The 27590-nt window shown below is 41.2% G+C and overlaps 2 protein-coding genes across 4 annotated transcripts in view; both read left to right on the top strand.

The window, feature by feature from the left end:
- rapgef2a (Rap guanine nucleotide exchange factor 2a) overlaps positions 1 to 12124 on the top strand; it is a 45402-nt gene extending 33278 nt beyond the window's left edge. For 2 of the 3 annotated variants that reach the window (XM_079616809.1, XM_079616808.1), the window contains 9 exons: positions 891 to 1102; positions 1207 to 1330; positions 2598 to 2621; positions 3904 to 4121; positions 4497 to 4625; positions 4745 to 4894; positions 5940 to 6099; positions 6193 to 6716; positions 11051 to 12124. In XM_079616809.1, the coding sequence (XP_079472935.1) occupies positions 891 to 1102; positions 1207 to 1330; positions 2598 to 2621; positions 3904 to 4121; positions 4497 to 4625; positions 4745 to 4894; positions 5940 to 6099; positions 6193 to 6716; positions 11051 to 11076 (1567 nt within the window). In that variant the 3' untranslated portion in view covers positions 11077 to 12124. The remainder of the gene's footprint in view (positions 1 to 890; positions 1103 to 1206; positions 1331 to 2597; positions 2622 to 3903; positions 4122 to 4496; positions 4626 to 4744; positions 4895 to 5939; positions 6100 to 6192; positions 6717 to 11050) is intronic. The other variant, XM_079616810.1, reaches the window with a different exon arrangement.
- A 1242-nt stretch (positions 12125 to 13366) lies between these two features.
- The window catches only part of klhl2 (kelch-like family member 2), a 29319-nt gene continuing 15095 nt past the window's right edge, over positions 13367 to 27590 (top strand). The window contains exons 1-8 of the mRNA XM_079616821.1: positions 13367 to 13779; positions 14310 to 14435; positions 15535 to 15641; positions 17813 to 17934; positions 18687 to 18849; positions 18950 to 19059; positions 22536 to 22652; positions 22754 to 22903. Of these exons, the coding sequence (XP_079472947.1) occupies positions 13763 to 13779; positions 14310 to 14435; positions 15535 to 15641; positions 17813 to 17934; positions 18687 to 18849; positions 18950 to 19059; positions 22536 to 22652; positions 22754 to 22903 (912 nt within the window). The 5' untranslated portion in view covers positions 13367 to 13762. The remainder of the gene's footprint in view (positions 13780 to 14309; positions 14436 to 15534; positions 15642 to 17812; positions 17935 to 18686; positions 18850 to 18949; positions 19060 to 22535; positions 22653 to 22753; positions 22904 to 27590) is intronic.

Raw genomic sequence — 27590 nt, 5'->3', positions numbered from 1 at the left:
TTAATTTCTAGGAAATTATCATTATCAAATGAGCACTTTAGTTTGTGTCTATTAGTGTTGTCATGATACAGTGATTGTTTCATGGTATGATACCAAGTAGTATATTCATGATGCTATCATGTTTGGATGCATCATATTTCTGGGGCTGTAGTTTACATTCACAGGTTAGTTTACATGGTAACACTTTACAACAAGGTCTCAGTCATTTGTTAACATTAGTTAATGTAACATAACTAACAATGAGCATTTTTACAATATTTATTAATTTATTAACATCAGTTAAAAAAACTGTTCATGTTAGTTCACAGTGCATTAACTAATGTTAACAAATACAACTCATGATTTTAATAATGTATTTGTAAATGTTGAAATTAACATTAATAAATGCTGTAGAAGTATTTTTCATTCTAGATCATTTTAACTTATGTTAACTAATGAAATCTTATTGTAAAGTGTTACCGTTTACATAATAATAATATTATTAATAATATATATTTGTTTTATTGTTGTAAAATATTATGATTATTATATAAAGTTATATAAATATAAATTATTATTGTAAATAATATTATTTATTATACTAAATTATTATTATTATATACTATTATTACTTAATATTATAATCTGTCATTTTCACAGAAAATTCAAGGAAAAACAGCACTGCCAAAACTATTAATTTAATCCATAAAATTTTCTGCAGTAAAATATAACTGATTCAACATAGAACGCCATATTTTTTAATTTGTTGTTCCATGCGTTTGCCATATAAACATGTCAATGTGCTTGTGTTTCTTGCAAAAATGTGTCAAGTTTGTTCATGTTAATGCTGGAAATAGTCTGTCTCCTCCCCATTATACAATCTCTAAAGTGTATCTGTGTGTATTTTGCAGTGGGTTCAATCTAGCACCTGTCTCTCGGTTGCGATCTACATGGGAACGATTGCCTGGAAAATACGAGAAGCTTTTGGCAGAATTACAGGATGTTTTCGACCCTTCTCGCAACATGGCCAAATACCGCAACCTCCTCAACAAACACAACCTGCAGCCTCCAGTCATCCCTCTGTTTCCTGTCATTAAGAAAGACCTCACCTTCCTCCATGAGGGTAACTTGCGTTTTTCTCTTTTTCTGTTGCCTAAAAGTTGAGTTTGGTTTAAAAAAAAATTTTAATTAAAAATATTTGAACATGTGTCAAACATGTGCTTATAGGCAACAACTCTAAGGTGGATGGTCTGGTGAATTTTGAGAAGTTGAGGATGATTGCACGAGAGATCCGACACGTTGTTCGAATGGCTTCCATCACTATGGACCCTGCATTGCTTTTTAAGACTAGGTACACTCACTCACAAAGTGTACAATTATTTCATATGGTATTTTTGCAGTGATATTTCATACACACAAACACATGACATCAATTAAACCTTAGGATAAAAGCATTATTTCACAGACACACTAGCTCTTTTTCAAAACTTACTGAGCTGCATCGCTACCTGCACAGGAAATGGAACCTCATCGATGTCCAATTTAAAAATAATCAGTTTTTTTATTTAACTGAAATATTATTGTTTAGTATTTGAATATGAGTTCCTGTTAGCATTGTGTGTTTGCTGTCTAGATGAAACATTTATGTGTAGGGCAGTGTAATTAAGATACCGACTTATGATGCCTCAAAATTATGGATCGATCGGTAATCACTAAATTTGGCCGTTATAACGAACCGAACGCAATTTGAAAAAGTTGCCGCCATCGTGCATGTAAACAGGATACAGATGAGGCTTTTTCGTCATGTTCTGCTTTGTAACTTTGGGAAACATAAGTAAATCATAGTAAATTGTACATCTTTATTTGGACCAGGTTGTCTCGATTTAAGCGAGCCCACACAACATAACAAGATGTGTAGAAAATACTCACAGAGTTACGTTACATGGTGCTTGGCTAAAGCTATAGGACTTCCGGGATACGATCATATCGCGTTCATGGCGGAGGGTTTTCCAACTTCATTTGAAAATTCAACCAATGAATAAATGATCTTGGGTATGGTAGTTAGGGACAATCTGCAGAGAGGTTTTCCCAGCAGTGTTGTAACATAAACTCCAAATGTCCAAACATGATCAAAATCTATTTGCTCAAATTCAAAAGTTTTTTTTTTTTTAGTAAATGAGACCATGTACCTGATGTTATAAGCCATTACTTTTAAATATGCCACTTACATGATGTAAGGGGTTAACAGTGACACTCAACTGAGAGCTTGTATATCACTTATGTAAAGCTTTATTGATTGGGATTGGTATCGGCCAATCATGATGACAAGAAATCGGTAGTCGTATCGGCTGCAAAAATCCTGATTGGAGCATCCCTAAATAAAATATTTCCCAAGTAGTACATAGGCAGCTCATTAGGTATTGAACACAGTGGGTCATATATCTATTGCTAATAGTTTGTGCTGGCAGTCATTTGTGTGCTTGGTGTCTTACTGGACTTCTTGTTTGTGGGCCTTTGCTCTATGGGCTTCACTGTCTAAGTACTAGTGTCTTTTTGTCTCCTTTTTCTTGATCTCTTCATTTTCTTGTTCTTCGGCTCTTCACTGGTGTGTGTTTTAGGAAGAAAAAGTGGAGGAGTCTTGGGTAAGTGGGACTGGTACCGTCTTTCTCTTTGTTTCCTTCACTTTCTCTGTTAACTGTCATTGTTTTTGCTGTGTTGTGTACTAAACCACACTAACATGTCTTTGAATAGCCTAGCTTTAGTTGCACTGCGTTTGTAAAATCTCATCTTTGACTTCCTTCTTCCATATGCTAATTTTCATTCTTTGGAAGGGCATGGATTTTTCTTATCAATGTTTTCCTACAATAATGTATATGGTTGTATAAAAGTATGTCTGCTACTTGAGTAGGAGTGGGCATTAAGTAATACTGTAGTCGAGTACTAAAATGGTTTTTGTTTTTGTTATGTTCAGTAATGTTGTACAATCAATACCAGATTAAATGCTTTACTTTTAAAACCAATATGCATTAATGAAAACATCAAGATATAAAAAAAATATTTGCACTCGCCTGCGGCTTGCATAGAAAATGCATTTGTGCTCTGTTTATATAAAAGGATTACTAAAGGAGATATTAAAAATAAATCAAAAGATAAATTTCTTAGCCTTTTAACAGCACAGAGGTTGCAGGGACAATAAAATACCATTCTAATCATAAATTTTGATTATGAATTCAAAATCACATTTGGTGGTACTTATCCGTTAGTAGAGTTGTATTCAGTAGGAAAAAAATGTCATTGGTGCCTACCAGGTTATTTTACTAGTATTTATATACTATCACAGTTTTTATTAATATTTGGAATTTTGGCTTTTTTCTTTTCTATTTAATTTTAGTTCATTTTCTTTTTATGTGCTTTTGTCTATTACAGTTTAGGTCTTTTTTTTCAGATTTAGTTTTTTATTATTTCCAGTTTATTACCAATTTTAGTGCTTCAACTTAAAATAATTTAATTTAGATGCCAATGCCAATTTTTCATCTAATATTAGATTTTATTTTATTTCAGCTTTTTCAGTTAATACATTTTTATTTTTATTTTTATCGATTATAACCCTGTTGTTTAAGGCAAGTAAGTGTGAAAGAAAATTTGTGAGTAATTTGATTGGTATTTTACTAGTTGACTGGTTAGTTGAAGTATCAGTACCTGACTAGTTGATTACTCATGCTTATCCCTACTGCCTAGACATGTAAATATTTTATTAACCTGTAGCATCTAAATTCTCTTCTTTGTGCATGTTACAAAGGGCCATATTAATTTCCCAGCATGATTCTCTGGCTGATTGATCTAGTTGTCTTTCTACCTTCCTCTGTTAGTTTGTTAGCCTGTTGCCGTTAACATACATTGTGTCTTTTGTTCCTATGTGTTTAGGTCTCTAAGCCAGGTGAGCAGCTCTTCTCTCTCTGACATCGGAACGATGGGCGGGAAGAGGAAAGGGAGGCGCAGCTCTTTTCTCAGTGCTAAGAAACTCTACGAGGTGGAGATGATGAGCAGACGTGTGCGGCAGTATCTGGACACGCAATCACATCAGAATAACGAAGACACGCTCCATGAACTCTCCTTGCAATGTGAGCCCGCCAACAGCTCGAGTGAGTTGGCACGCACCTTTTAAAGAACACGATTACTTTATAGTGCATATCTTTCATGCATGTATTTTTGCATTGAACAGCTCAGTTAAGTCATGCATGAATCATTTTATTTTATGTTCTCAAATGTCCTTGAATACCATAATGTGAGATAATAACATAGTAATGAAATGGACTGTTCTTAGAGATTTTTTAAAAAAATATGATTGACCTGGAATTAAAAAAACACATAAAGCTATTATTTTTTTGCTGAATAAATTGATATCTGAGAGTTAATTTTGTTCTGTTTCATAATTTATTTATTTTTTTACATTTGAATAAATTTAGTTTTTATATAAAGGGCCAGCTAAACTTATTTGTGTGTACTTGTGGTTTCAGTACTGAAGAACTCGGGTGAGAGGAGGCGATTGGATGCCTCTCCTGTCGGTCAGAGAAGCACCACTCCGCAGCAAACAAATGGAAATCATGGTCTCAAGAAATCACTTGACAAAGAGTTACCACCATTTGGTAAGACCTTTCTCTGTTGTACCTATACAAATAAGCGGAGTTCTGGTATTATTGGAGCGTCCTCTGCTGGTGACTTGTAAGTCTTGTTTGTATTGAGATGGCATTTTTTGTTTCTGCAGGTGCCCAGTCTCCTCAGTCTCTCCAAAAGATTTTGTCTCTGTCAGAAAAGGGGAGGGACAGACAGCGAAAACCACCTGAGGACAGCCAATCAAATGCTTCCTCTCTACTCTCCTCTCCACGTACCTCACCTCACAATACACCTAGAAAAGGTATGTAGTTATGTGTATTGATTCAGGTCAATAAAACTTGGAAGCACTGCTGGCATATTGACATGATGGCATTAGGCAGTTGCTGCAGATTTTTTTTGGCTGCACATCCATGATGTGAATCTCCCGTTTCACCACATCCCAAAGTTGCTCTTCTGCATACCTCAGTTGCAAAGGGTAGTTATTTGAGTTACTGTCAGCTTGTAGCAGTATGGCCATTCTCTTCTGGCATCAAGGCGGCATTTTCGCCCACAGAACTGCCGCTCACTGGATATTTTCTCTTTCTCGCACCGTTCTCTGTAAACCCTAGGGATGGTTGTGCATGAAAATCCCAGTAGATCAGGAGTTTTTTAAATACTCGGAACAGCCTGTCTGGCACCGGCAACCATGCCACAATCAAAGTCACTTAAATCACATTTCTAATTGGCTGATTAGATATTTGTATTAACAAGCAGTTGAACGGGTGTACCTAATAAAGTGCCCGCTGAGAGTGTGTTACTGGCCAAAAGTTTGGAAACATAGGCTAACTATTTTAAATGTTTTTGAAAGATGTCTCTTATGCCCTTGAAGCCTGCCTTTTATTTAATCAAAAACACAAGAAAAAAATAGTAGTATTGTGAAATATTATTACAATTTAAAATAATGGCTTTCTATTGTACTATACTTTAAAATATAATGTATTTCTGTGATGCAAAGCTGAATTTTCATCAGCCATTACTCCCGTCTTCAGTCACACGATCCGTCAGAAATCATTAGTAAATTGTAAATATATCATGACATTATTTAGATAAGATGAATAATTCTAATATTTTTTTTGTAAGAAGTGATGGTTACCGGTAACTTAAGAAATACATATTTTTTTTATTAATTCAAGAAATTAACCCCTGTTTATATGTTGAATAGATACAAAATAAATATCACCTTTTGGTTTGAAAATAAATAAATTATAAATCGAAACATTTCAAGATCAACCCAAAGATTCACACCTCTGAAGTGTGATTTATTTAATTGTTGTTTGCTTATGTTTATGCATGTGTTTTTCTCATAGCTCCACAGTTAGTGGTGAGTGAAGCATCAGATCAGTTGAGTCTGTTAAGCTCCTCCTCCTCTGATCTCATCATGGTTGATGACCACACACATGCTCAACCCCATACACTTGCACACCCACTCAGCTCGCGCAGAGCAGAGCCTGACCAAATAAGCCTGGGGTAAGAGGTTTACACAATAATTACCCCAAAAGTAAAAAAAAAATTCTTCTGATGTCATTTGGTCTAGTAACTTTCTATATTTCTGTCTCTCAGGTCCTACTCCTTGACTCAGGATCAGTGTGACCGTGCGTCTTTGGACGCAGCAGACAGTGGCCGTGGCAGCTGGACGTCCTGCTCCAGTGGTTCCCATGACAACATCCAGAGCATTCCACAGCGTGTGGGTTATTATGACAACCGCAGCTGGGAGACGCTGTCAGAAGGGATGGGGCGTAGTCACGTGACCACACCTACCGGTTACTGGGGTGATGAATTGGAAGGCGACACAGGAACGATAAAAAGAAGAGGTGGAAAAGATGAGACTCCAAATACAAACAAGAATACTGCGAGTCGGAGGGAGGGACGTTTTAGAGAGCCGCCGCCCACACCACCTGGTTATACTGCTCTGTCATTGGCTGAGGCAGACAGCCACAGTCATGCTCATGGGCGACGCCCACCAGACTACACAGCTGCTCTGCAGAGGTCTCGATTCCTTAAAAGGTCATGTGATCCTCCTCCAGTGCACTCATCGAGTAGATTACCAGCATACTGCCAGTCACCACGACGACCACAACCGGATGGTGAGTATTTGATTATGCAGTAATCACTACAAAAATATCAGCAAAACATCGCTCTGACTTTAAAAAAAAAATGAATGGGAAGACCAGAACTAACTTAACTGCTAGACAATAGACATTGATATTTTGACCAATATTTATTACCCATTTAATAAATTTTTTGGCAGCCAAAAAAGAAATTTGTAGCTTAACCATTAAAGACAGAGACCGCCGTCCTTGGCTAAAAATAACTATTGTTCTTAAATGTTTAACAACTTTTGAACCGCAATCCAATCTGTATGGTTTAAAAAATCTCGCAAAGATTCTCAGCTTTTCAGCGGTATCACATTTGTCTCAGTTGGACATTCTGAGGCTCCGTAGTGTGATTACAACATCAAGTTTTAAACAGCATTGATTTGTCAAAGAAACCAATGTGTTTTTTTCCTCTGAGCCAAACAGGAACTATAGTTGATGCTTAGTCCCACCCCCTTCCCCAGATTGGTTGAAACTGTCATCTACTCGACCAATAAACATAGGTTTTGGTATTATGAACCACCAGTTAGCATGTTTCTTTGGAAATTTAAAAGAACACAAAGTAAAAAGTAGTTATGTGCCTGCATGAAAACAAACACAAAATAACAGATTTGCATGTGTACTCTCTGACAAAGCATAAATTTGGCATAACACAAACCAATAATGCATATAAAACAAGCGGTACGCGTCGGATGAGGCATTAAAATGTATGTTTTCAAATGAGTTGCTAATCAGTGTCCCATTGGATTCGATTCCGACGGTGATAACTGCCTCAGCCAAGAGAACCATTTTGTTTATCCATCCATCTTCTTCCGCTTATCCGGGGCCGGGTCGCGGGGGCAGCAGTCTAAGCAGGGATGCCCAGACTTCCCTCTCCCTAGCCACTTCCTCCAGCTCTTCCGGGGGGACTCCGAGGCGTTCCCAGGCCAGCCGGGAGACATAGTCTCTCCAGCGTGTCCTAGGTCTTCCCCGGGGTCTCCTCCCGGTGGGACGCGCCCGGAACACCTTCCCGGGAAGGCGTCCAGGAGGCATCCGAAACAGATGCCCGAGCCACCTCAGCTGACCCCTCTCGATGTGGAGAAGCAGCGGCTCTACTCTGAGTTCCTCCCGAGTGACCGAGCTCCTCACCCTATCTCGAAGGGATCGCCCAGCCACCCTGCGGAGGAAGCTCATTTCGGCCGCCTGTATCCGGGATCTTGTTCTTTCGGTCATGACCCAAAGCTCATGACCATAGGTGAGAGTAGGAACGTAGATTGACCGGTAAATCGAGAGCTTCGCCTTGCGGCTCAGCTCTTTCTTCACCACGACAGACCGGTACATCGACCGCATTACTGCAGAAGCTGCACCGATCCGTCTGTCAATCTCCCGTTCCATCCTTCCCTCACTCGTGAACAAAATCCCAAGATACTTAAACTCCTCCACTTGAGGCAGGAACTCTCCACCAACCTGAAGGAGGCAAGCCACCTTTTTCCGACTGAGGACCATGGCCTCGGATTTGGAGGTGCTGATTCTCATCCCAGCCGCTTCACACTCGGCTGCAAACCGTCCCAGTGCATGCTGAAGGTCCTGGTCTGAAGGGGCCAACACGACAACATCATCTGCAAAGAGCAGAGACGAAATCGTGTTGTTCCCAAACCCGACACCCTCCGGCCCCTGGCCTGCGCCTAGAAATTCTGTCCATAAAAATTATGAACAGAACCGGCGACAAAGGGCAGCCCTGCCGGAGTCCAACATGCACTGGGAAGAAGTCTGACTTACTGCCGGCAATGCGAACCAAGCTCCTGCTTCGGTCGTACAGGGACCGGACAGCCCTTAGCAAAGGACCCCGGACCCCATACTCCCGGAGCACCCTCCACAGGCCGCCACGAGGGACACAGTCGAATGCCTTCTCCAAATCCACAAAGCACATGTGGATTGGTTGGGCAAACTCCCATGAACCCTCCAGCACCCTGTAGAGGGTATAGAGCTGGTCCAGTGTTCCACGCCCCGGACGAAAACCGCATTGTTCCTCCTGAATCCGAGGTTCTACTATCGGCCGTATTCTCCTCTCCAGTACCCTGGCATAGACTTTCCCAGGGAGGCTGAGAAGTGTGATCCCCCTGTAGTTGGAACACACCCTCCGGTCCCCCTTCTTAAAAAGAGGGACCACCACCCCGGTCTGCCATCCCAGAGGCACTGTCCCCGACCGCCACGCGATGCTGCAGAGACGTGTCAACCAAGACAGCCCCACAACATCCAGAGACTTGAGGTACTCGGGGCGGATCTCATCCACCCCCGGCGCCTTGCCACCGAGGAGTTTCTTGACTACCTCGGTGACTTCAGCTTGGGTGATGGACGAGTCCACCCCTGAGCCCCCAGCCTCTGCTTCCTCAATGGAAGACGTGACGGCGGGATTGAGGAGATCCTCGAAGTATTCCTTCCACCGTCCGACGACATCCCCAGTTGAGGTCAACAGCTGCCCACCTCCACTGTAAACAGCGGTGGTAGGGCACTGCTTTCCTCTCCTGAGGCGCCGGACGGTTTGCCAGAATCTCTTCGAGGCCAGCCGATAGTCCTTTTCCATGGCCTCACCGAACTCCTCCCAGGCCCGAGTTTTTGCCTCCACAACCACCCGGGCTGCAGTTCGCTTGGCCTGCCGGTACCCGTCAGCTGCCTCAGGAGTCCCACAAGCCAACCAGGCCCGATAGGACTCCTTCTTCAGCTTGACGGCATCCTTTACTTCCGGTGTCCACCACCGGGTTCGGGGATTGCCGCCTCGACAGGCACCGGAGACCTTACGGCCACAGCTCCGAGCGGCTGCTTCGACAATGGAGGTGGAGAACATGGTCCACTCGGACTCAATATCTCCAGCCTCCCTCGGGATCCGGTCGAAGCTCTGCCGGAGGTGGGAGTTGAAGATCTCTCTGACAGGAGACTCGGCCAAACGTTCCCAGCAGACCCTTACAGTACGCTTGGGTCTGCCGAGTCTGTCCAGCTTCCTCTTCCGCCATCGGATCCAACTCACCACCAGGTGGTGATCAGTTGACAGCTCCGCCCCTCTCTTTACCCGAGTGTCCAAAACATACGGCCGCAGGTCAGATGAAACGACCACAAAGTCGATCATCGACCTACGGCCTAGGGTGTCCTGGTGCCACGTGTACTGATGGACACCCTTATGTTTGAACATGGTGTTCGTTATGGACAAACTGTAACTAGCACAGAAGTCCAATAACTGAACACCGCTCGGGTTCAGATCAGGGGGCCGTTCCTCCCAATCACGCCCCTCCAGGTAACACTGTCATTGCCCACGTGGGCGTTGAAGTCCCCCAGTAGAACGACAGAGTCCCCAGTTGGAGCACTTTCCAGCACCCCTCCCAGAGACTCCAAGAAGGCCGGGTACTCTGCACTGCCGTTTGGCCCGTAACTTACATTTTGTTTATGTAAGTTAAATACTTACACTCTGTCCTAACTACACGCGACGCCGCGACAAAAAAATTATATTTTCCATGTTAGAGTTTTTGTCCTAACCAGCCGCGACACGCGACGATTCTATTTTAGAAACGTTTTCTATTTTTCTGTGACGTCGCGCTGGAACAACAAACACAAAGTTTGGCAATGATAATCTCAGGTACTGTTTATGTGCTTTATTTAATGTTAAAAGCGTGTAATGTGACTTTGAATATATTTTTGTAGCTGTAAAAGCAACAATGGATAATTCACCTCAGATTAAACAAATGGAAACAAGAACAAACTGTGGACAAACAAGTGTATTGTTTGACAAAGAATGTTTTAGTAACTTAGTAGCCTATGTATTTGAATAATGTTTAAATGGTGTAAAATTTGTGAATTCGATTAGCCTACTTATCCATTTTCTTGCAATTGCCGTCAAGATTACTCTCTGGTGCTATGCACTTGCCGCAAGAGCCCATCCATTCTCAGACACTAAATGAATGTAAAATTGTGACTTTAAATGAGCTAGATTGAAACGTCTTCTGTTTAAAATGATATATGGCACTTGATGCTGACTACTAGAATGGTTTGAGTCAGGTGCCCGAAAAATGTTCTAGAACTTTATTGGTTAACATTTACACAGCCCAAAATTTTAAATAGAAAATAAATTAAATGTTCTCAATCATAATATGATTTTATTGTTGTCATTTACACACGAAATAAAAAACTATTAAAAAGCAGTTCTTCATATTGGTAATTGTACTTTTAAATGTGAAAATCATGTATTGGTCATGCACAATATGTCCATTTAATAAAAATTGCATGATATTTTTTTCTATTTTTTTCTATTTGTATATTATAACTCAATCTCTCTTTTTTGACTTTTCTCTCTACAGAAAATGAGCAAATATCTGCAGTGTAATAAGGGTCCCTTATAATATCTCTACCCCCAGTGTTTCACAACCTTGGCCCTGGATTGAAATATAGCAAAGCATTTAGGACCTTAATGGAGATCACTGTGAAAGAGGAAAGGAGCAGAGAAAATGTTGGCACTTTTAACATAAGTTATGCAAAACAAAGACAAGAAGGAACAGATTGTTGTGTAATAAAATGAAGAACGTAGTCTTGTTTTAAGTACATAATGATTAGAGGTGTTGCACATAATGCAATCTCAGTGTTACAAAACCATGGAAACCAGTATTATGCCATTTAATTTGAAGTTTTAATCTGCCATGTTACTTTAGATTGTATCGTGTTACAGAAAGTGTGTGTGTGCGTGTGCGTGCGTGCGTGTGTGTGTGTGTGCGTGTGTGTGTGTGTTAAAATCAATCACAGGAAATGTAGCTCTCTTCGGACACTTGAAGACAGAAAGAAAAGACTGAGCAGCTGCCTCTCACAGACCTCAATATCAGTGTTTAATGTTACTCATGAGTATATGATCAATTTTAAACATGCCTTTTCTCAATTGATCGTGACCCTAAAAACTTTCCAAATGTGCCCACAAGATTTTGTGTGAAAAGATTTTTATGTTTTGTATTTTTATTTAATTTTATCTGTCAGTGTCATTGTTTCTGGCTGTCAAAGTATATGGCACAAATCATGAATTGTTGCACAAATTTTCAGAAGCAAGAGATAGTAGTCAAGAAAATATTAATTATAGTTGTTGCATAGATGTTAGGTGGTCATGATATGGTCAGTAAATAGTTACAATATATTTTATATAGAATGTCATGAGTTCAAATGTATCGCTTTTAGCTCCTTGTGTTTCTACCCAGCCAAATCTATAAGAATCACATGTATTTCTACGTCTTTTACAAAGACAACTGGCAAAGTCTGTAACTACTTTTGTATTTTTAATACAACTATTGTAAATATTGGTTATATTTTGTTAAAGATTTCAGAGACCTATTCTGTTTATTGGACACAATTCAGCTACAAATGACTGAAGGAAAATAAACACTGTAGCAATGAAATCTCATGTCTTGTTTCTCTTCTTTAATCATTTTAATGTTGTGTACAAAGCATCTTGGAGAAGAAGAAATGGCAAAAAGTTTGACACCATTTTGACACAAGTAGCCCTGCCCAAAACTCATGCCATTGGCAGAGAGCTCTCTGTTTTCTGATTGGCTAACACGTGTGTTCTGTGGTCAGATTCTTCTGCTGTTTACAGAGCTCAGGGTGGTCAGCGAGATGAGTGTTCTATCTCAGGTCACATATTTCATTGATATCTGTCAGATAGTGGGAGCATTTTATGCATAGTATTTTAAAATAATAGTCTATGATTTGTGAGGTTGTCACAAAAGAACAACATTAAGATTTAACTCTTATCTTGCCCCTGTGCAACAAGTGGAATGTTTAATTCTCAAGACTTTAAGGTATGTCCCTATTCTTAAATTAATGTTCAAAAATACTGAGAAATGCTTACTGGAGTAAAGTGTGCCAACTAGTTACACTAGACTTCACAAATATCATTCAAATCATTTTATGAAAGTATGGTGTTAAAGGGTGGGACACTGATATTGACAAAGACAAGTAAATGTTTTTATTATGAAAACATTTCTCTATTTTGACGTTATATATCGTATAATATATATACACACACAATACTGTTCAAAAGTTTGTGGTCAGAGAGGTTTTTATATAAGAAACTAATAATTTTATTCAGCAAGGACACTAAATCGATCAAATGTGACGGTAGTGAGATTTATAATATTACAAAAGTTTTCCATTCCAAATAAATGCTGTTTTTTTGCACTTTCTATTCGAAAGAATCCTAAAAGAATATCAGTTTCCACAAAAATATTAAGCAGCACAATGATTTTCAGCATTGCTAATAATAATAAATATTTTTAAGCACTAAATCAGCAAATTAGAATGATTTCTTAAGGATCATGTGACACTGACGACTGGATTAATGATGCTGAACATTCAGCTTTACCATCACAGGAATTGCACTTTCAAATATATTAAAATTTGAAGAATTTTTTTATAATGTCATATTTTACAGTAGTACAGTTTTACTGTATTTTGTTTTTAGTACACAGCCTTGCTGAGCATATAATGACTTCTTTCAAAACATATAAAATCTTGAATTTTGGAACATTGGTGTGTACGTATATTAATGTTATGACATTGTATATGAATTTTAAACACATTAAATAATTAGAAGCACTGTCATGTCATTTTAAGACTTACTTGGACTCAAAACAATCATGGTCTCAGAGATATTACCAAACGCACTGAGGTCTTCCAGCAGTAGGCGCCGCTGTGGGGCCGCTCGTGCTTTTTGTGTTTCGCCGAAGGAGAGTGTCATTCTTTCCTTCACTCTTGTTTTTGTATGTGAGATATACAGCGTCTCAGTCTCTGGATGTGTCCTGTCCTCACCCACACAACGGACCTGTCTGTCTCTCATTATCCGGACACGTCAGTCACACTGACACCGTTTCTGAGGCCGATTTTCATTTGCGTTTGCGGAGCTGGACCCGCACACCGGGACTCAGTCCAGCCCGGTTCGGCTCGGTTCTGTGAACGGGACACGGCGGGGGTTTAAACGACAGAGCCCGAACAGAGATGGAGAGACGCAGACTGATGTGAATAGAACCAGCGCTATGGAGATACATCCACTGTAAGTGCTGTGTGTGTGTATGTGAGAGAGAGAGAGACAGAGGGAGAGGGAGCTGCATGTGTTCACACTACTGTAATGTCAATATAGAGTAAACCAATTCAGCCATAAGATCACATGACATCTCTCTGTCTTTGTCCACACACCTAGAACACTTTTTCTCTCACATGTTTAGGAACTGACATATGCCATATTTTCGAAAATTACCATATTATGGAAGCTTACGGTAATTGTCAAGAAGACCTTGTCTAAAGAAGGTACCTTTTTTTATCTCACAATTTTGGCTTTTTTCTCACAAGTCAGACTTTTTTTCTGGGAAAAATGTCAATTGAGGGATATAATCCCGCAATTACGAGGACAAATTAAACAGAGTTGTGATATTAAAGTCCCAATTACATTTTGTATGTTTTTATTCTGTAGCTGAAGCAAGCTTCCATACCAAATGGCCACTCTAAAGATTGTGTAATGTTACTGTGGTGGTAGGTGATGAACAGCTCAGTGTGTGTGTGTGTGTGTGTGTGTGTGTCTTTCAGATGCACTAAGCTTTGCCATCATAAAGCTGTGGAGCTGAAGGATGATGTGTGTGAGAAACAGAGTGCAGTCACCATCAATCCACGTCACATGAAGAAAGCCTTCAGGATCATGAACGAGCTCCGCAGGTGTGTGTGTGTGTGATACTGTTAGAAATCATGCAGTGCCTCTTCAAAACATTGATGATTATACACAATGTTTATGTTTCTGCTCTTCATATATAATTTACCTAAAAATGAAAACTCTTTCATAATTTTCTTCTGTGGAACACAAAAGGAGATGTTGGCAGAATGACAGTCTCAGTCAAAGGTCACTTGCCCTTTTTTTTAAGATTCAGTGAAAGTGAGTGGTGACTGGTTAACTATTCTACCTAACACTTCATTTGGTGTTGAACGGAAAAAAAGAAAGTCACACAAATTTGGAATGACATGAGGTTGAGTAAACAAATACAGAATTTTGAATGAGTTTTTCAGGTATGTGTATTAAAATGTTATTGTTGTTAACATTAAAACTGTTAATGCAGTTGCATCAGATAGTCCCAAAATATCAAACCACGTGGCATTTATTTAAAATATACAGTACTCTACAAATGTTTGGGGTCAGTACGATTTTTTTAAAAGAAATTAATACTTGTATTTAGTGATGCGTTAAATTGAACAAAATATCAAATAAAAGCAAAAATGCTGTTCTTTTGAACAACAACAACAACAACAAAAAACCCCAGCACAATTGTTTTCAACATAGATTAATAAGAAATGTTTCTTGAGCAGCAAAATGATTTCTGAAGGGTCACGTGACACTGATGACTGGAATAATGTCTGCTGAAAATACAGGAATAAAAATATATACAAAATATATTTAATATAAAAATAAATTATAAATCTGAAACATTAATTGTTAAAATAACTGTTTTACAATATACTTTTTACAGTATTTGTATCATATATGCAGCCTAGCACAAGCACACATTTTAAACTAAATATAAAAAAATATAAAAAATTGATGGAACTTAATTGATATAACCATTAAAAAATCACCTTGCCACTGCTTAAAAGTCTGCTTAAAACTGAGGAACTTCCACAACTGCTACAACAACTTTGATGTTTGTAATGTCAAATGCAACATAATTCAGAAATTTTGTCCCAAAGTATCCAATTACTTTTTGGGGCCACTGTGTGAAGAACTGTAAAAATGTATCTGTGTGTATGTTATCTTTCCTCTCTGCAGTCAGAGTGTGCTGTGTGATGTCACTATTATTGCGGAGGATGTGGAGATCGCTGCTCATCGAGTCGTCTTAGCTGCTGGGAGTCCTTACTTCCATGCTATGTTTACAGGTGAGAACATACACTGTTTTTCTATTTTAATTTCAAGTTCTTTATTGGCATGATTGTGCTTAATATTGGCAAATCATCATACAAAAGTAATGACAAGAAAAATAAATGCACTATTTACAACAACAACAACTATAAAGTACCATTAAAGGTGCCATGTGTAATTGTCTGGCAAAAAAAATCAAGTCATACTCCACATTCCATACCAGATGGGGGCAGTATACCTCACATATCAAAATATGTGATGTAGGATATGGTATTTTATAAATCACACACTATAAATATGATAAAGAAGCAGAAACAGATAGTTGCAGTAAAGTAAGATATTTTAATAAGTTGAAGAAACAATAATGATTTGTGACACACACACACACACGATTTGCGCATTGCCATCATGTGTGTATTACAGGTAACGTTATTACATTGCTTCCTGATATCACGTGCGCAAACACAAATAACTATTTATATATATATATATACTACAGGGCCGTTGAATGCTTGTATCTGATAACCGTGAAGCTCTTGTAATTATTACTTTACCCAACCTCTCCATGTCGAGTGATGCAGTAAACATCAGACAGCGCACGTGAACCGATCATCTCTACTATAGTAAAAAAAACACGAACACTGTTGAAAGATACAGTGGGCTACAAATGACCTGTTCGCGCCACAAATTGTTCTCCGTCCTTAGCGACCGAGTCATTGAATGTGAAACAGCCGGCTGCTGTCGTCAGCGAGCAGCACTCTTCAGACAACGAGGGCGCGCGCGCCGCGCTGATACCTCCGTTTCAGTTTCTCCAACCCGCGCAGTGCGGCGGTCAGAACACGGAGACCATTCTGCCCCTAGATATGCGTGCGAAAGCATGGGGAGCGATCCCGGGCGTGTCAGAATGGGTGCTGAACGTTGTAAAACAGGGCTATGCGCTGCAGTTCGCTCGCCGCCCCCCGCGCTTTCGAGCCCGGACCGTGACGAGCGGTCCTTTCCTTATCTGATCTGATTTGTGCTTTAGAACGCGGTGGTTGTAGGGGTCTCTTGCCAAAGGCTTCAGCCATCCTTCCGATCTCTTCCCTGAATTGAAATGAAGTAGTGGGCTGTACTTTCCACACGATAGACATCAGGTTCAAGTATGCCCACAAGCCGTGCGAGTTATTCGTGTCGTGTATTGCAGGTTGGCTGGTGGTTATGTTGCCCGTATACCGCCTCCCATGGCCGAAACTGGTATTACGACACCTGTCGGGCCGTGGCTAGAAATGCTAATGCTAATTAAGGTTGATATCTCTGCAGCACTATAACTTGACATTTTTTTAATGACATCATTGCCCTTATTTCTTCTCATTCTTTTGATGCGTGTAGCTCATTTTTTGGATATTTTTACCTCAATTTTTACACATGGCACCTTTAAAGGTGCTATGTAATAAAAAATAAAAATAAAAATATATATTATAAAGGAGACATTTATCAAGACATTATGACACATTCACACCAGTGGAACATCACATTAGGGCGAGTAGTCCAATAGACCACCAGCTGGTCATTCAGTCAGAGCTGCTGGAATATAGTCATCATAGTCTGGAAAAAAATAAAATAAAATAAATGCCTTACATGCATATCTTATGCTGGATACATAAAAAAACAAGCAAAATAGTAAATGTTTGCTCTCATGATGGGGAATCAAAATTACTCACTCAGGTTGTGTACCAATAAATTCACAAATAAATGGTTCACTTTGCATGGTTTGTTACAATGTATATTTCACTGTTAATTCATGCAATATTTGCTCATCTAACAATAATTGCTGCTGCTAAGGATGTAAAATGTCTAGAAAATGTGTCTGAGATAAAAAAAAAGAAGTCATTTTATTAACCAATTTGATGTGCCTTAAAAATCAAACATACAAACCACTATGACAGTGACATATTTGAGGGCAGATATTTAGTTAGATTTAGAGATCACCATATGCATAAAGTACAGCAGCCACTAACACAACGACACCAGTGCAAATAATGCAGTAAACAGTCATCTGGAGTTACATGCCATGGTGCTTGCTGGGAACCGTATTCCTGCCTCCAGCACCCCAGCCTTCACTTTTACCTTTTAAGTTTAGAAGGTACTTAACTTGGTTATTATTTTATACATACATATATATGACATTTTTGAATGTTTGTGTTTGTAGGAGAGATGACTGAGAGTCGCCAGAAGAAGGTTCGAATCAAAGAGATTGACGGCTGGACTCTGGGAATGTTGATAGACTATGTTTACACCGCTGAGATCCAAGTAACGGAGGAGAATGTGCAGGTAAGCGTGTGTGGGTGACTTTTTTTTTTTGCATGCTATGAAAATATGACCTAAAAACACAGTTGACTGAATCTGTGTTCTTTTTATGCTGTGTTCTTTGGTATTACTCTGAGAGGATAGAAAATCACATCCAGGAAGTGTGCTGTGTGGGTGGGTGTCAGTAGCTTATGTGTCTGTGTCTGCACTGCACATTTGACTAGACGGAGGGTGTTAAAATGAGGCCAATTTTTTTAGGGAGGGACTCAAATGCAAACTTTGCTGCAGGGCTTAACAATGAGAATGGCTCGGGGCCAGTTGACGGTATCATAACTTGCCCAATCTGGCATTTATCCTTTCACCTATATTTAGGTGAAATGGAGTGAGGGGTATACATACAGGACACATTCTTGCATTAAAAACAGTCAGATGAATTGCAGCTTGGCCTACTTTTAATGGCGTGAGATGCTTAAAAAACTGCGAGACACAATGCAAAGATGCCCATTTCATACACCCAACATATGTTTGCAGGAGTGCATCCATACAAGCGCTGTTTCTTGACATTTGCAACCTATTTTTCTTATGTAATGTGACGTATTTATTGATTTGATATTGATTGTTGATTATTCATTCTTTTGTAAATATATTTTTTATACAAAAATAAATCAATTAAAAAATAAAAACTCTTTAAGTAAAAACACTTGTTGTACCTCAGTGCAAGTAAAGTTATTGCCAGGGAAAATAAAAAACAACAACAACGTGTGTGTGTGTTTTAGGTGCTCTTGCCTGCCGCTGGTCTGCTGCAGTTGCAGGAAGTTAAAAAGGCCTGCTGCGAGTTTCTCATAACTCAACTTCACCCAACCAACTGCCTCGGTATCCGCGCCTTTGCCGATTTGCACGCCTGCGCGGAACTGCTCAATCTCGCCAACACGTTTGCAGGTGTGTGTGTGTGTGTGTGTCCGTCCATCCATACAAGAGAAAAGTACACAATAGTGTCAGTAACTCTGTTTAACAGTCTCAATCTCTCTCCCACTCACAGAGCAGCACTTCTCAGAGGTCGTGCAGAGTGAGGAGTTTCTCAATCTGGGCATGGAGCAAGTCTGCAGCCTCATAGCAAGCGACAAACTGACCATTACATCCGAAGAAAAGGTAACGTCGCATTTGATGAGAGACCTGCTAGTGATCTTTAACTATAGCAGCACACAGGTGATTTTATCATGCAGACTTTAGGAGCTCTGTTGCCATGGTAACGTGCTGCTGGTACAATAACACTATGGGAATAGCTGTAGCTGCTGGTGTTGAGAGCTTGTTTGTCGTCATGGAAACAAGAGTTGGAAGATGTAAGGCGTGGGCACCATGCTGTTTTTTTGTTTGTTGTTTTTTACATGGCAGCACCAGCTTCTTAAGACACAGTTGTGTTTTTATTAATTATAGCCTTTTTCCACCTGGCATTAACATTCATCTCTGGTGATCCGATCACAAGTTGTCAACTATGGCAGAATGCTGTTTACAGCTGGCATTCTCTGAAATCTCTCCTGTGATTAGATTTTGAGGAGAACGTGTCTAATTTAGTGGCTACAAACTTTCAAATTTGACCAGATGCTTATTTCCGCAGAAAATAAACATATAATATGACATAATATCATGCAGAGAAGCATCTAATGCCAGTGTCAGGGTCAATAAATCTCTTAAAGTTTCCCTTTAGTCAATAATTGTATACCTTAAAACTTATCTTTTATCACCAAAATTACATTTAAAAACACATTTTTAAACTTAATGTCTTAAAATAGCTTGAATGTAACTACTCTCTTGCCTCATTTAGTATATACGCTTCTATCAAAATGCAAATTAGCCCCGCCTCCACTCACTCAGAGATCCACTCGTTGAAGATCAATGTTGACGTGATTGGTTACAAGATAGTTTGTGACGTCAGAAACACCAACGATTTCACTGTGTTTTTGAGACTGTCTTTCGTTCACTGCAGACAATACTCAGCAATGGTGTTGACTTTGCACATGGTTCTTAAAGCATATTAAACACCACATAAGCCCTATCCGGACAGGACTAGTTTAACATGGAGAGGTGGGGTAAAGTAATAATTATCAGAGCTTCTCTGTGATTTTAGTCCCGTCTGAATGTGCCATCTCAGTAATCATTACGGACAATGTCAGTAAAGATTAATTCGACTTTTACCTTCAGTAAAAAAGGTCCGTAAAAATTACCTCAGGTAATACTAATCCTTTTTCTGCTTTCTTTAAGTGGAATATCTTTTAATGGAAATAGCATTCAGTTGCGTTCTAGACGCTGGGACAAGTCTGTGGCAAAACTCAAGTGTTTTCCACATACCATTCAGATCAGAAAGAAGATTGAAAGCACTTGTTATAGGCACAAAACATCTTTTAGCATTAGGTAAGCAACTATTACCAACACAATCCAATCTGAAGTTAATTAATACATCGTTCGACCAGGCATAACAGTTTTATATATATATATATAGGTTATATGTGTTTGTGCACGTGATATCAGGAAGCAACGTAATACACACATGACGACAGGAGGTTGACGGCGATGCGCAAATCGAGTTACCCCCCACACTTTTGCTAGGTTTACTGAGATACTAGTTTTACTTATCCCGTGCAAATTGGTCATTAATATTACAGACGTCCTGTGGTAAAATTACATTACTCAATCTACCCTTGTAAAGTTAATCCCATCTGAATAGGGCTATAGACATATAAACAACATTAAAAGCTTGATTTCCACCTCAGGGGGACTTTAAAGGGCACCTGTTATGCCCCTTTTCACAAGATGTAAAATAAGTCTCTGATATCCTCAGAGTGTGTATTATACCCAACATAAATAGCCAACAGATCATTTTTTACAGCATGTTTAAATTGTCTCTTTTTGGGGCTCAGAAAAACGCACCGTTTTAGTGTGTTTCCCTTTAAATGCAAATGAGCTGCTGCACGGCACACAGGGCGGAGCCTCACGAGCTCGCACTCAGAGCCAGGACAATCTCATCTGGTAATATCAAAACAGAAACTCTCAGTAGTGTTCATTTCATCCCAGAGTCGGACAATAATACCCACAGAGCCAGAGAATATATGCTGTATAGAAATAGAACAGGTATTGTCTAGTTTAATTACGGTTATAACTTATTTTTCATCTTGCTTTTATACACTGTTTATTCAGCTCTTAGCAGGCTTGTACTAATACTGTATAAGAAGTGCACATTAAAGTCTTATCCATAAACTCTCTCTCCCTTTCATTATCATCAACATACACAGCGAATTACACAAAACACTCCTTACAACTAACGTCACAGTAAACAAATATACACACCTTTTCTCGGGGTGCTTAATAAACTGGCAAACTTTATATCCGTAAAACGGCTCGATGAGCTGTTATAAAGTGTGCGCTCTCACTTTTATTCCTGCCGTGATCAGTAACGTTAGGCCTGTCGCTCCGGAGACTGTAAGCTTGATCATGAACAGTTGTACTGACCAATCATCGAGTAACAACGAGAGTAAATGAAGACTGCTATGTTCATTCTTACATCCAACAACAAAACTCAATCGCTTAGAATACATTCTTGTCTAAAGCTGCTCCGCCGTCGAAACAATAGCGGACTGTGTCCAGCTCACTCAGGGCGGATCTACGCTCAAACAGCAGTGTCAATCAACAGCTGTGGGCGGGGCTTGTCTTAGGCAGCAGAAGTACGTCACATTGCCCCGAATCAGACAGTGCTCATGATGAGACAGTGCTCATGATTTATGGGGATTTCAGGCAGGTGTGTTGGATCTGGTTGGAGCTAAACTCTGCAGGACAGCAGCCCTCCAGGACCGAGTTTGGTGACCCTTGATTTAAATAAATATGAAATAAAATACCTAAAACAAATATTAGATGGAACAACAAAGTGAATATTAGAAATGTTGCCAAGTTAAAGCAATAAAATTACTAACTGACAATAAATACAAACTAAAACTGGACTCAAACTGAAATTAAAAGTGAAATAAAAATAAATGTAACGTAAATAGTAATATTGAAAAGCAAAAGTTATTAAAAATGACAAAAGCACATGAAAAAAGCAAATTAAAAAAGCAAAAAGGGAAAATTAACTTAAAATAAAAAAAACAATAATAGCAAATAAATAATACTAAAATAACACTGCTCCCCAAAAACGTCATAAAATGTATGAATTTGTTATGATTAAGATGGGTGCATTCACATACATTAAAGGTGTAAGGAAATGTGTTATTACTTTTTACTTCATGGTTACAGCATTTCACATTTTTAGTCATTTTATTTAAACTTTTATGAAAATGTTAATTTAAAAGTAATAAAAACACATTAAAACAAACAGGAATACAAAGAAAATGTTTCTAAGAACTTGGCACATGTTTTAAGCTAGATTTTTAAAAACATTTGAACTTTAACGTTTTGAACGATTAGTGTTCACTTTTCAAATGTGATGTGACCACATGCATATCTGCATATGTGATTGCATTGATAGGATCTCAAAATGTTTTTGACCTTGTTTATATATGTAAGTTGTCCTGACCATTTGTGATTGAATCACTTGAGACCAATATAAACTGGTATCAACGTTCCTTGTGTGTTTATAGGTGTTTGAAGCGGTTATAGCGTGGGTCACACATGATAAAGATGTGCGTCAGGAACACATGTCTCATCTGATGGAACATGTTCGCCTGCCCCTTCTTTCCAGAGAATACCTCGTACAGGTGTGTGTGTGTGTGCGTGTGCGTGTGTAGAACGCATTAGTAATTATGTGTGCTTTGATATTCTTTAGTGATGAATGTAATTTAATTGTGTGTGTGTGTAGAGGGTGGAAGAGGAAACTCTAGTAAAGAACAGCAGCACCTGTAAAGACTACCTTATTGAAGCCATGAAGTACCACCTGCTGCCTGCCGAGCAGCGCTCCATGATGAAGACCATCCGGACCAGAGTGAGAACACCCATCAGCTACCCAAAGGTTTGTTAGGACAGTCTTGATTATGGTCATTTTGTACATTTTCATTGAAAAGGGGGGAACATGATCTACACATAATGCAAGCTGTATTTAAACTCTTGTCACACATCTTAGCATCTTAGAACAGGGGTCTTCAACGTTTTTCATGGCAATGACCCTTTAGGCGACAGAGACATGAAGCAGGGACCGCCAATACAAAATGTGTCAAACAGCTACATATTAAGCATATTGCTTTCAATATAAATAGAGACCAACCACATTAAGATAGTTATATTATGTTAAGACAGTAGATGAGAACTAAGCATACTTTAATCACAATTATTATTATTTGCAGAGTCCTCATACATTCTAATTATACTGTCATGTGGACAATTAAACATGTACCTGAACTTTAGATTCAAGTTTACAATAAATTCATATTTTTATTTTACTGTCAGATGTTTTCAGCGGTTGTTATCGGGGAATAACACACTACTGGATGGCGTGATTGACCAATCAGAATCAAGTATTCTACAGAGCCGTGTAATAATCCTCGATAACAGCCGCTAAAAAAAAGTCAGCAACGATACGCTTGGAAGGAACGTTTTTTCCTCATGGAAGTTTTGTGTTTGGTGCGCTAATAAAATAATAAAACTCAGTCAAATCAATATTTTGTGTACAGTTATTTAATTATGTCATCCGGTATCGCGGACTCGCTCTCACTTGTTTCATAAAAACGCAGCTGCTGCCATTTTGCGACGATTGTTTTGTACACTGTTGAGATAACAAGCAGGTACGATTTTAAAACATCTCAGATTAATATCTCTTAGCCCCATAATGTGATGAAATGCTGTGTAATAACAAGTGGTATGACTGTACTGTATCCTTTAAATGTCCGTCTAGTTCTCTTACGTAGAGTTCTCTCGTACTGCGTCGAAGAACGCTACGGGAAAGATATTTCTTTGTCGAGATTGAAGCCTAAAATTAATCCTTAATTTTGTAATAATGTAAAACGCTTTTCTGAAGCATACAACCTAGGCGGAGCAATACAGCTCACCCATTGGCTGCTCTGCCAGAAAAGCACAGCCTATGCGAGGCCAGGACGCTGACCAATGAGGGCGCTCCGCGCCCTTCTGCGTCACCTCCCGCCCAAACAGGCGTGGCCTAGGCCTATAAATACGAGCATAGCTGTCTAACACGCCGATTTTCTTAAATTCACGAAGCTGCACGCATCGCTGGATTGGATTCGAGCCGCCACAGCCGTTTGGAACAAGCACCTCAGCAGGACGAGCCCTTACCTGAAGCCGCTGGTCATCGCCGCCTTCAGCCGCCGTTCCCTGCTGCGCTTCTCCGGCGTGGAATATCCTTTACATTATGTGTGTGTGTTTTGTGTGTGTGTTCGCCGTCGCGTCACACAGTTTTTCCACACTAAAAGAGCCGAGCGTCTTTTTCAAGATGTCTCGCACCTCCTGTGGCTCGTGTAGAGCCCCGCTCAGCGACGTGGACCACGTGCTTGTGTTTCCTGCCTGGGTGATGATCACGCAGCTTCAGCTCTCGTCGATGGCGGCTGCCATCACTGTAATTTGATGCCTACGGTGACTCTGCGGACTCGCCTGGCGTTCATTTACTGAAGCTGCATCTTTTCCGCCCGCTGTAGTGCCGCGCCGTGAAAAGCGCCGTGCTCAGCGGAGCCCGGAACCTCCCTCCACCACGAGGTGCTCGCCGCTGCTGCCGCTAGCTTCTCCGCCCGCTTCGCTGGACTCTCTGACCGACGGACAAGGGCCGCTGTGTGCCGCCGCGTCCGTCATGGACGAGGAAGATGAAGCCGTGTCTGTGGAGGACGACTGCTGTTCTCTCCTCGCTTCGGGTAGCGAGGGATGGGCGAGCTCCGAGGATCTCCCCTCCCCCGCCGCTCGTGAGCGTCGACGGAGAAAGACCAGCATCGATGCGCTTACCGGCTGGATGGCTGCTTTTCTGCAGAGGAACGTACGTTACCGTCCTCACGACCCGCGCCTTTTTCTTCCTGAATTCACGAAGAAATCGCGGAGTCCCGGAAAGCCCCGTTTTCAGCCAGGATGCGCACTTCTGCTTCGAGGAAAGCTACAGTGTTAAAATCCCGCCGCGGCCGGATTTCACTAAAATGTCTCGCTCGCACAGTCCCAACATTCGCGACCGTGCCAGTGTATTTTGCAGTCACCAAATCGGCATCAATGCCCGTTTGCCTGCACACAGACGCCGTTTTCACGACGCCCCAGGTAAATCTGAAAATGTATTTACTGGTGTCCCGGCCACGGCCGATGGTGTAATGTGTGTATCCGTAATGCCCACGACCTAGTGCCCATTCATACACACAAGCACAGCCCTACACAATACAGGGCTTGCACACATAAAATCGACTCCTGTCGGTTGTGCTTCACATGTAAGTTAGTGAACGTGCCCGCTTTTCAGTGCCCACAATCACTACACACTGCATGTCCCGTGGTTTCTGTAAAAACGAAACGAATGTACGGTCAGTCGGTTCTGATAGACAGTACTCTCTGTGCTACACGGTGTCCCGGCCATGGCCGATGATGTAATGTGTGTAACTGTATGCCCACGACCCAGTGCCCATTTGTACACACAAGCACAGCCCCGCACAATACAGGGCTTGCACACATAAATCGACTCATTTCGATTGTGCATTATATGTAGTGAGCGTGCCCGTTTTCAAGCGCCCACAATCACTACAAGCTACATGTCACACGGTTTCTATGAAACGAAACCAATGCACGGTCAGTCAGTTCTAATAGACAGTACTTCCCAGTGCTATAAATGTACCCGCGTTCACGCACCCACATTTATTCTCAAACATGCCGAGCCGTACGGGGCTCGCACCGCACGCTCTCTCGTTCAGCTGAGAGAGCTGAGAGCGCGCGCGGGCTGCCCGCTCGATTAAGCGCGCCCCCGCATCACGCTGCAATGGCGCCCATGTTACAGCACACGACTGCTCTCGTGTCGCCGCCATTTCGCGACCAGAGCCCGGTTTTTCAACCCGTGCAAGCACAGCCCTGAACAACACAGGGTCTGCACACATAAAATCGGCTCATGCCGATTGTGTTTTACATGTAGTGAGCGTGACCCACTGCCAAGTGCCCACAACCACTACACACTGCACGTTCCGCGGTTTTCTGTAAAAACGAAACTAACGAACGGTCAGTCAGTACACAAACACAGTGTCCCCGGTGTTATAAATGTGCCCGCCACCAAGCGCCCACGTTTATTCACAAGCATAACGAGCCCTACGGGACTCGTCCCGCGCGCTCTCTCTCGACACAGAGAGCCGAGCGCGCGCGGGATGCATACTGTGTTAAACATGCCCCCCGCCTCACACGCCACGGCGTCCATGTCACAGCACACGGTTGCTCTCGTGTCGCCGCCATTTCGCGACCAGGGCCCAGATTACATTCAACCCCTAGTCACACGTGCAGATGCATGGGAAAGACTTCCCGGGGTCTCAGAATGGGTGCTAGAGACTATAAAAAGAGGCTATTCGCTACAGTTTCATCGATGCCCTCCCCGTTTCACGGAGAAAGTCGAAACCACGGTGAAAACAGAAGTAGCACATCTACTTCGAGCCGAAATAGCGAAGCTATTGAGCAAAGGGGCCATAGAGCCTTTATCTCAGAGCGAAGGGGGTCTGTACAGCAGATATTTCCTGGTACCGAAAAAAGACGGGGGTCTCAGACCCATTTTAGATCTAAGGCGTCTGAACAAAACGCTAACAAAGCGGAAGTTCAGAATGCTCACGACCAGAAGTATCCTCGCGCAAATCCGCCGAGGAGACTGGTTTATGGCGATAGATCTGAAAGACGCGTATTTTCACATACAAATTGCGTCACGTCACAGGCGATTTTTGAGATTCGCCTTCGAGGGCCGGGCATATCAGTACACAGTCCTGCCATTCGGCCTGTCTCTAGCACCTCGTACATTTACAGTGTGCATGGACGCGGCGCTGGCACCCCTGAGACTCCGAGGCGTTCGAATTCTGAACTATTTGGACGATTGGCTGATTCTAGCTCAATCGCCGTCAGAACTCGCTCACCACAAGACACTAATACTCGATCACCTCGAGTGCTTAGGTCTGAGAGTCAATTGGGAGAAAAGTTCACTGTTTCCCAGTCAAAGGATCTCCTTTTTAGGACTGGATCTGAACTCACTGTCTATGACAGCACGCCTGTCATCACAGCGCAGGCGAAATACCCTGCAAATGGCGAAATCCTTCCGCAGCGGCCACATAGTGCCGCTCAGGAGATTTCAGAAAATGCTGGGCCTCATGGCCTCAGCCTCTACAGTGCTGCAGTTGGGCCTGCTGCGCATGCGCCCACTACAGTTCTGGTTGAGAACGCGCGTACCGCGCCGAGCATGGTTCACACGGTCGTTATCGCCTCAAGGTCACTCAGGAATGCATTTCAGCCCTGACACCATGGAGAGCGTCAGACTGGTACCGGTCAGGTGTAAGCCTGGGGACTTCCTCGAGCCTGAAGGTGGTGTCCACGGACGCGTCCACCTCAGGCTGGGGAGCACTGCTCGACGGCAGACCGCTCTTTGGCCAATGGGCAGAGCGAGCCAAACTACCGCACATAAACTGCCTGGAAATGATGGCGGTGGACTTTGCGCTGAGGCGCTTCTGTCCCCGGATAAAAGGACACCACGTCCTGGTCCGCTCGGACAA

The sequence above is a fragment of the Phoxinus phoxinus genome, assembly GCF_949152265.1.
Source record: "Phoxinus phoxinus genome assembly, chromosome: 6".
Taxonomy (NCBI): domain Eukaryota; kingdom Metazoa; phylum Chordata; class Actinopteri; order Cypriniformes; family Leuciscidae; genus Phoxinus; species Phoxinus phoxinus.
Note: the sequence above shows the minus strand (reverse complement) of the source record. Positions and strands in the feature narration are given on the sequence as shown.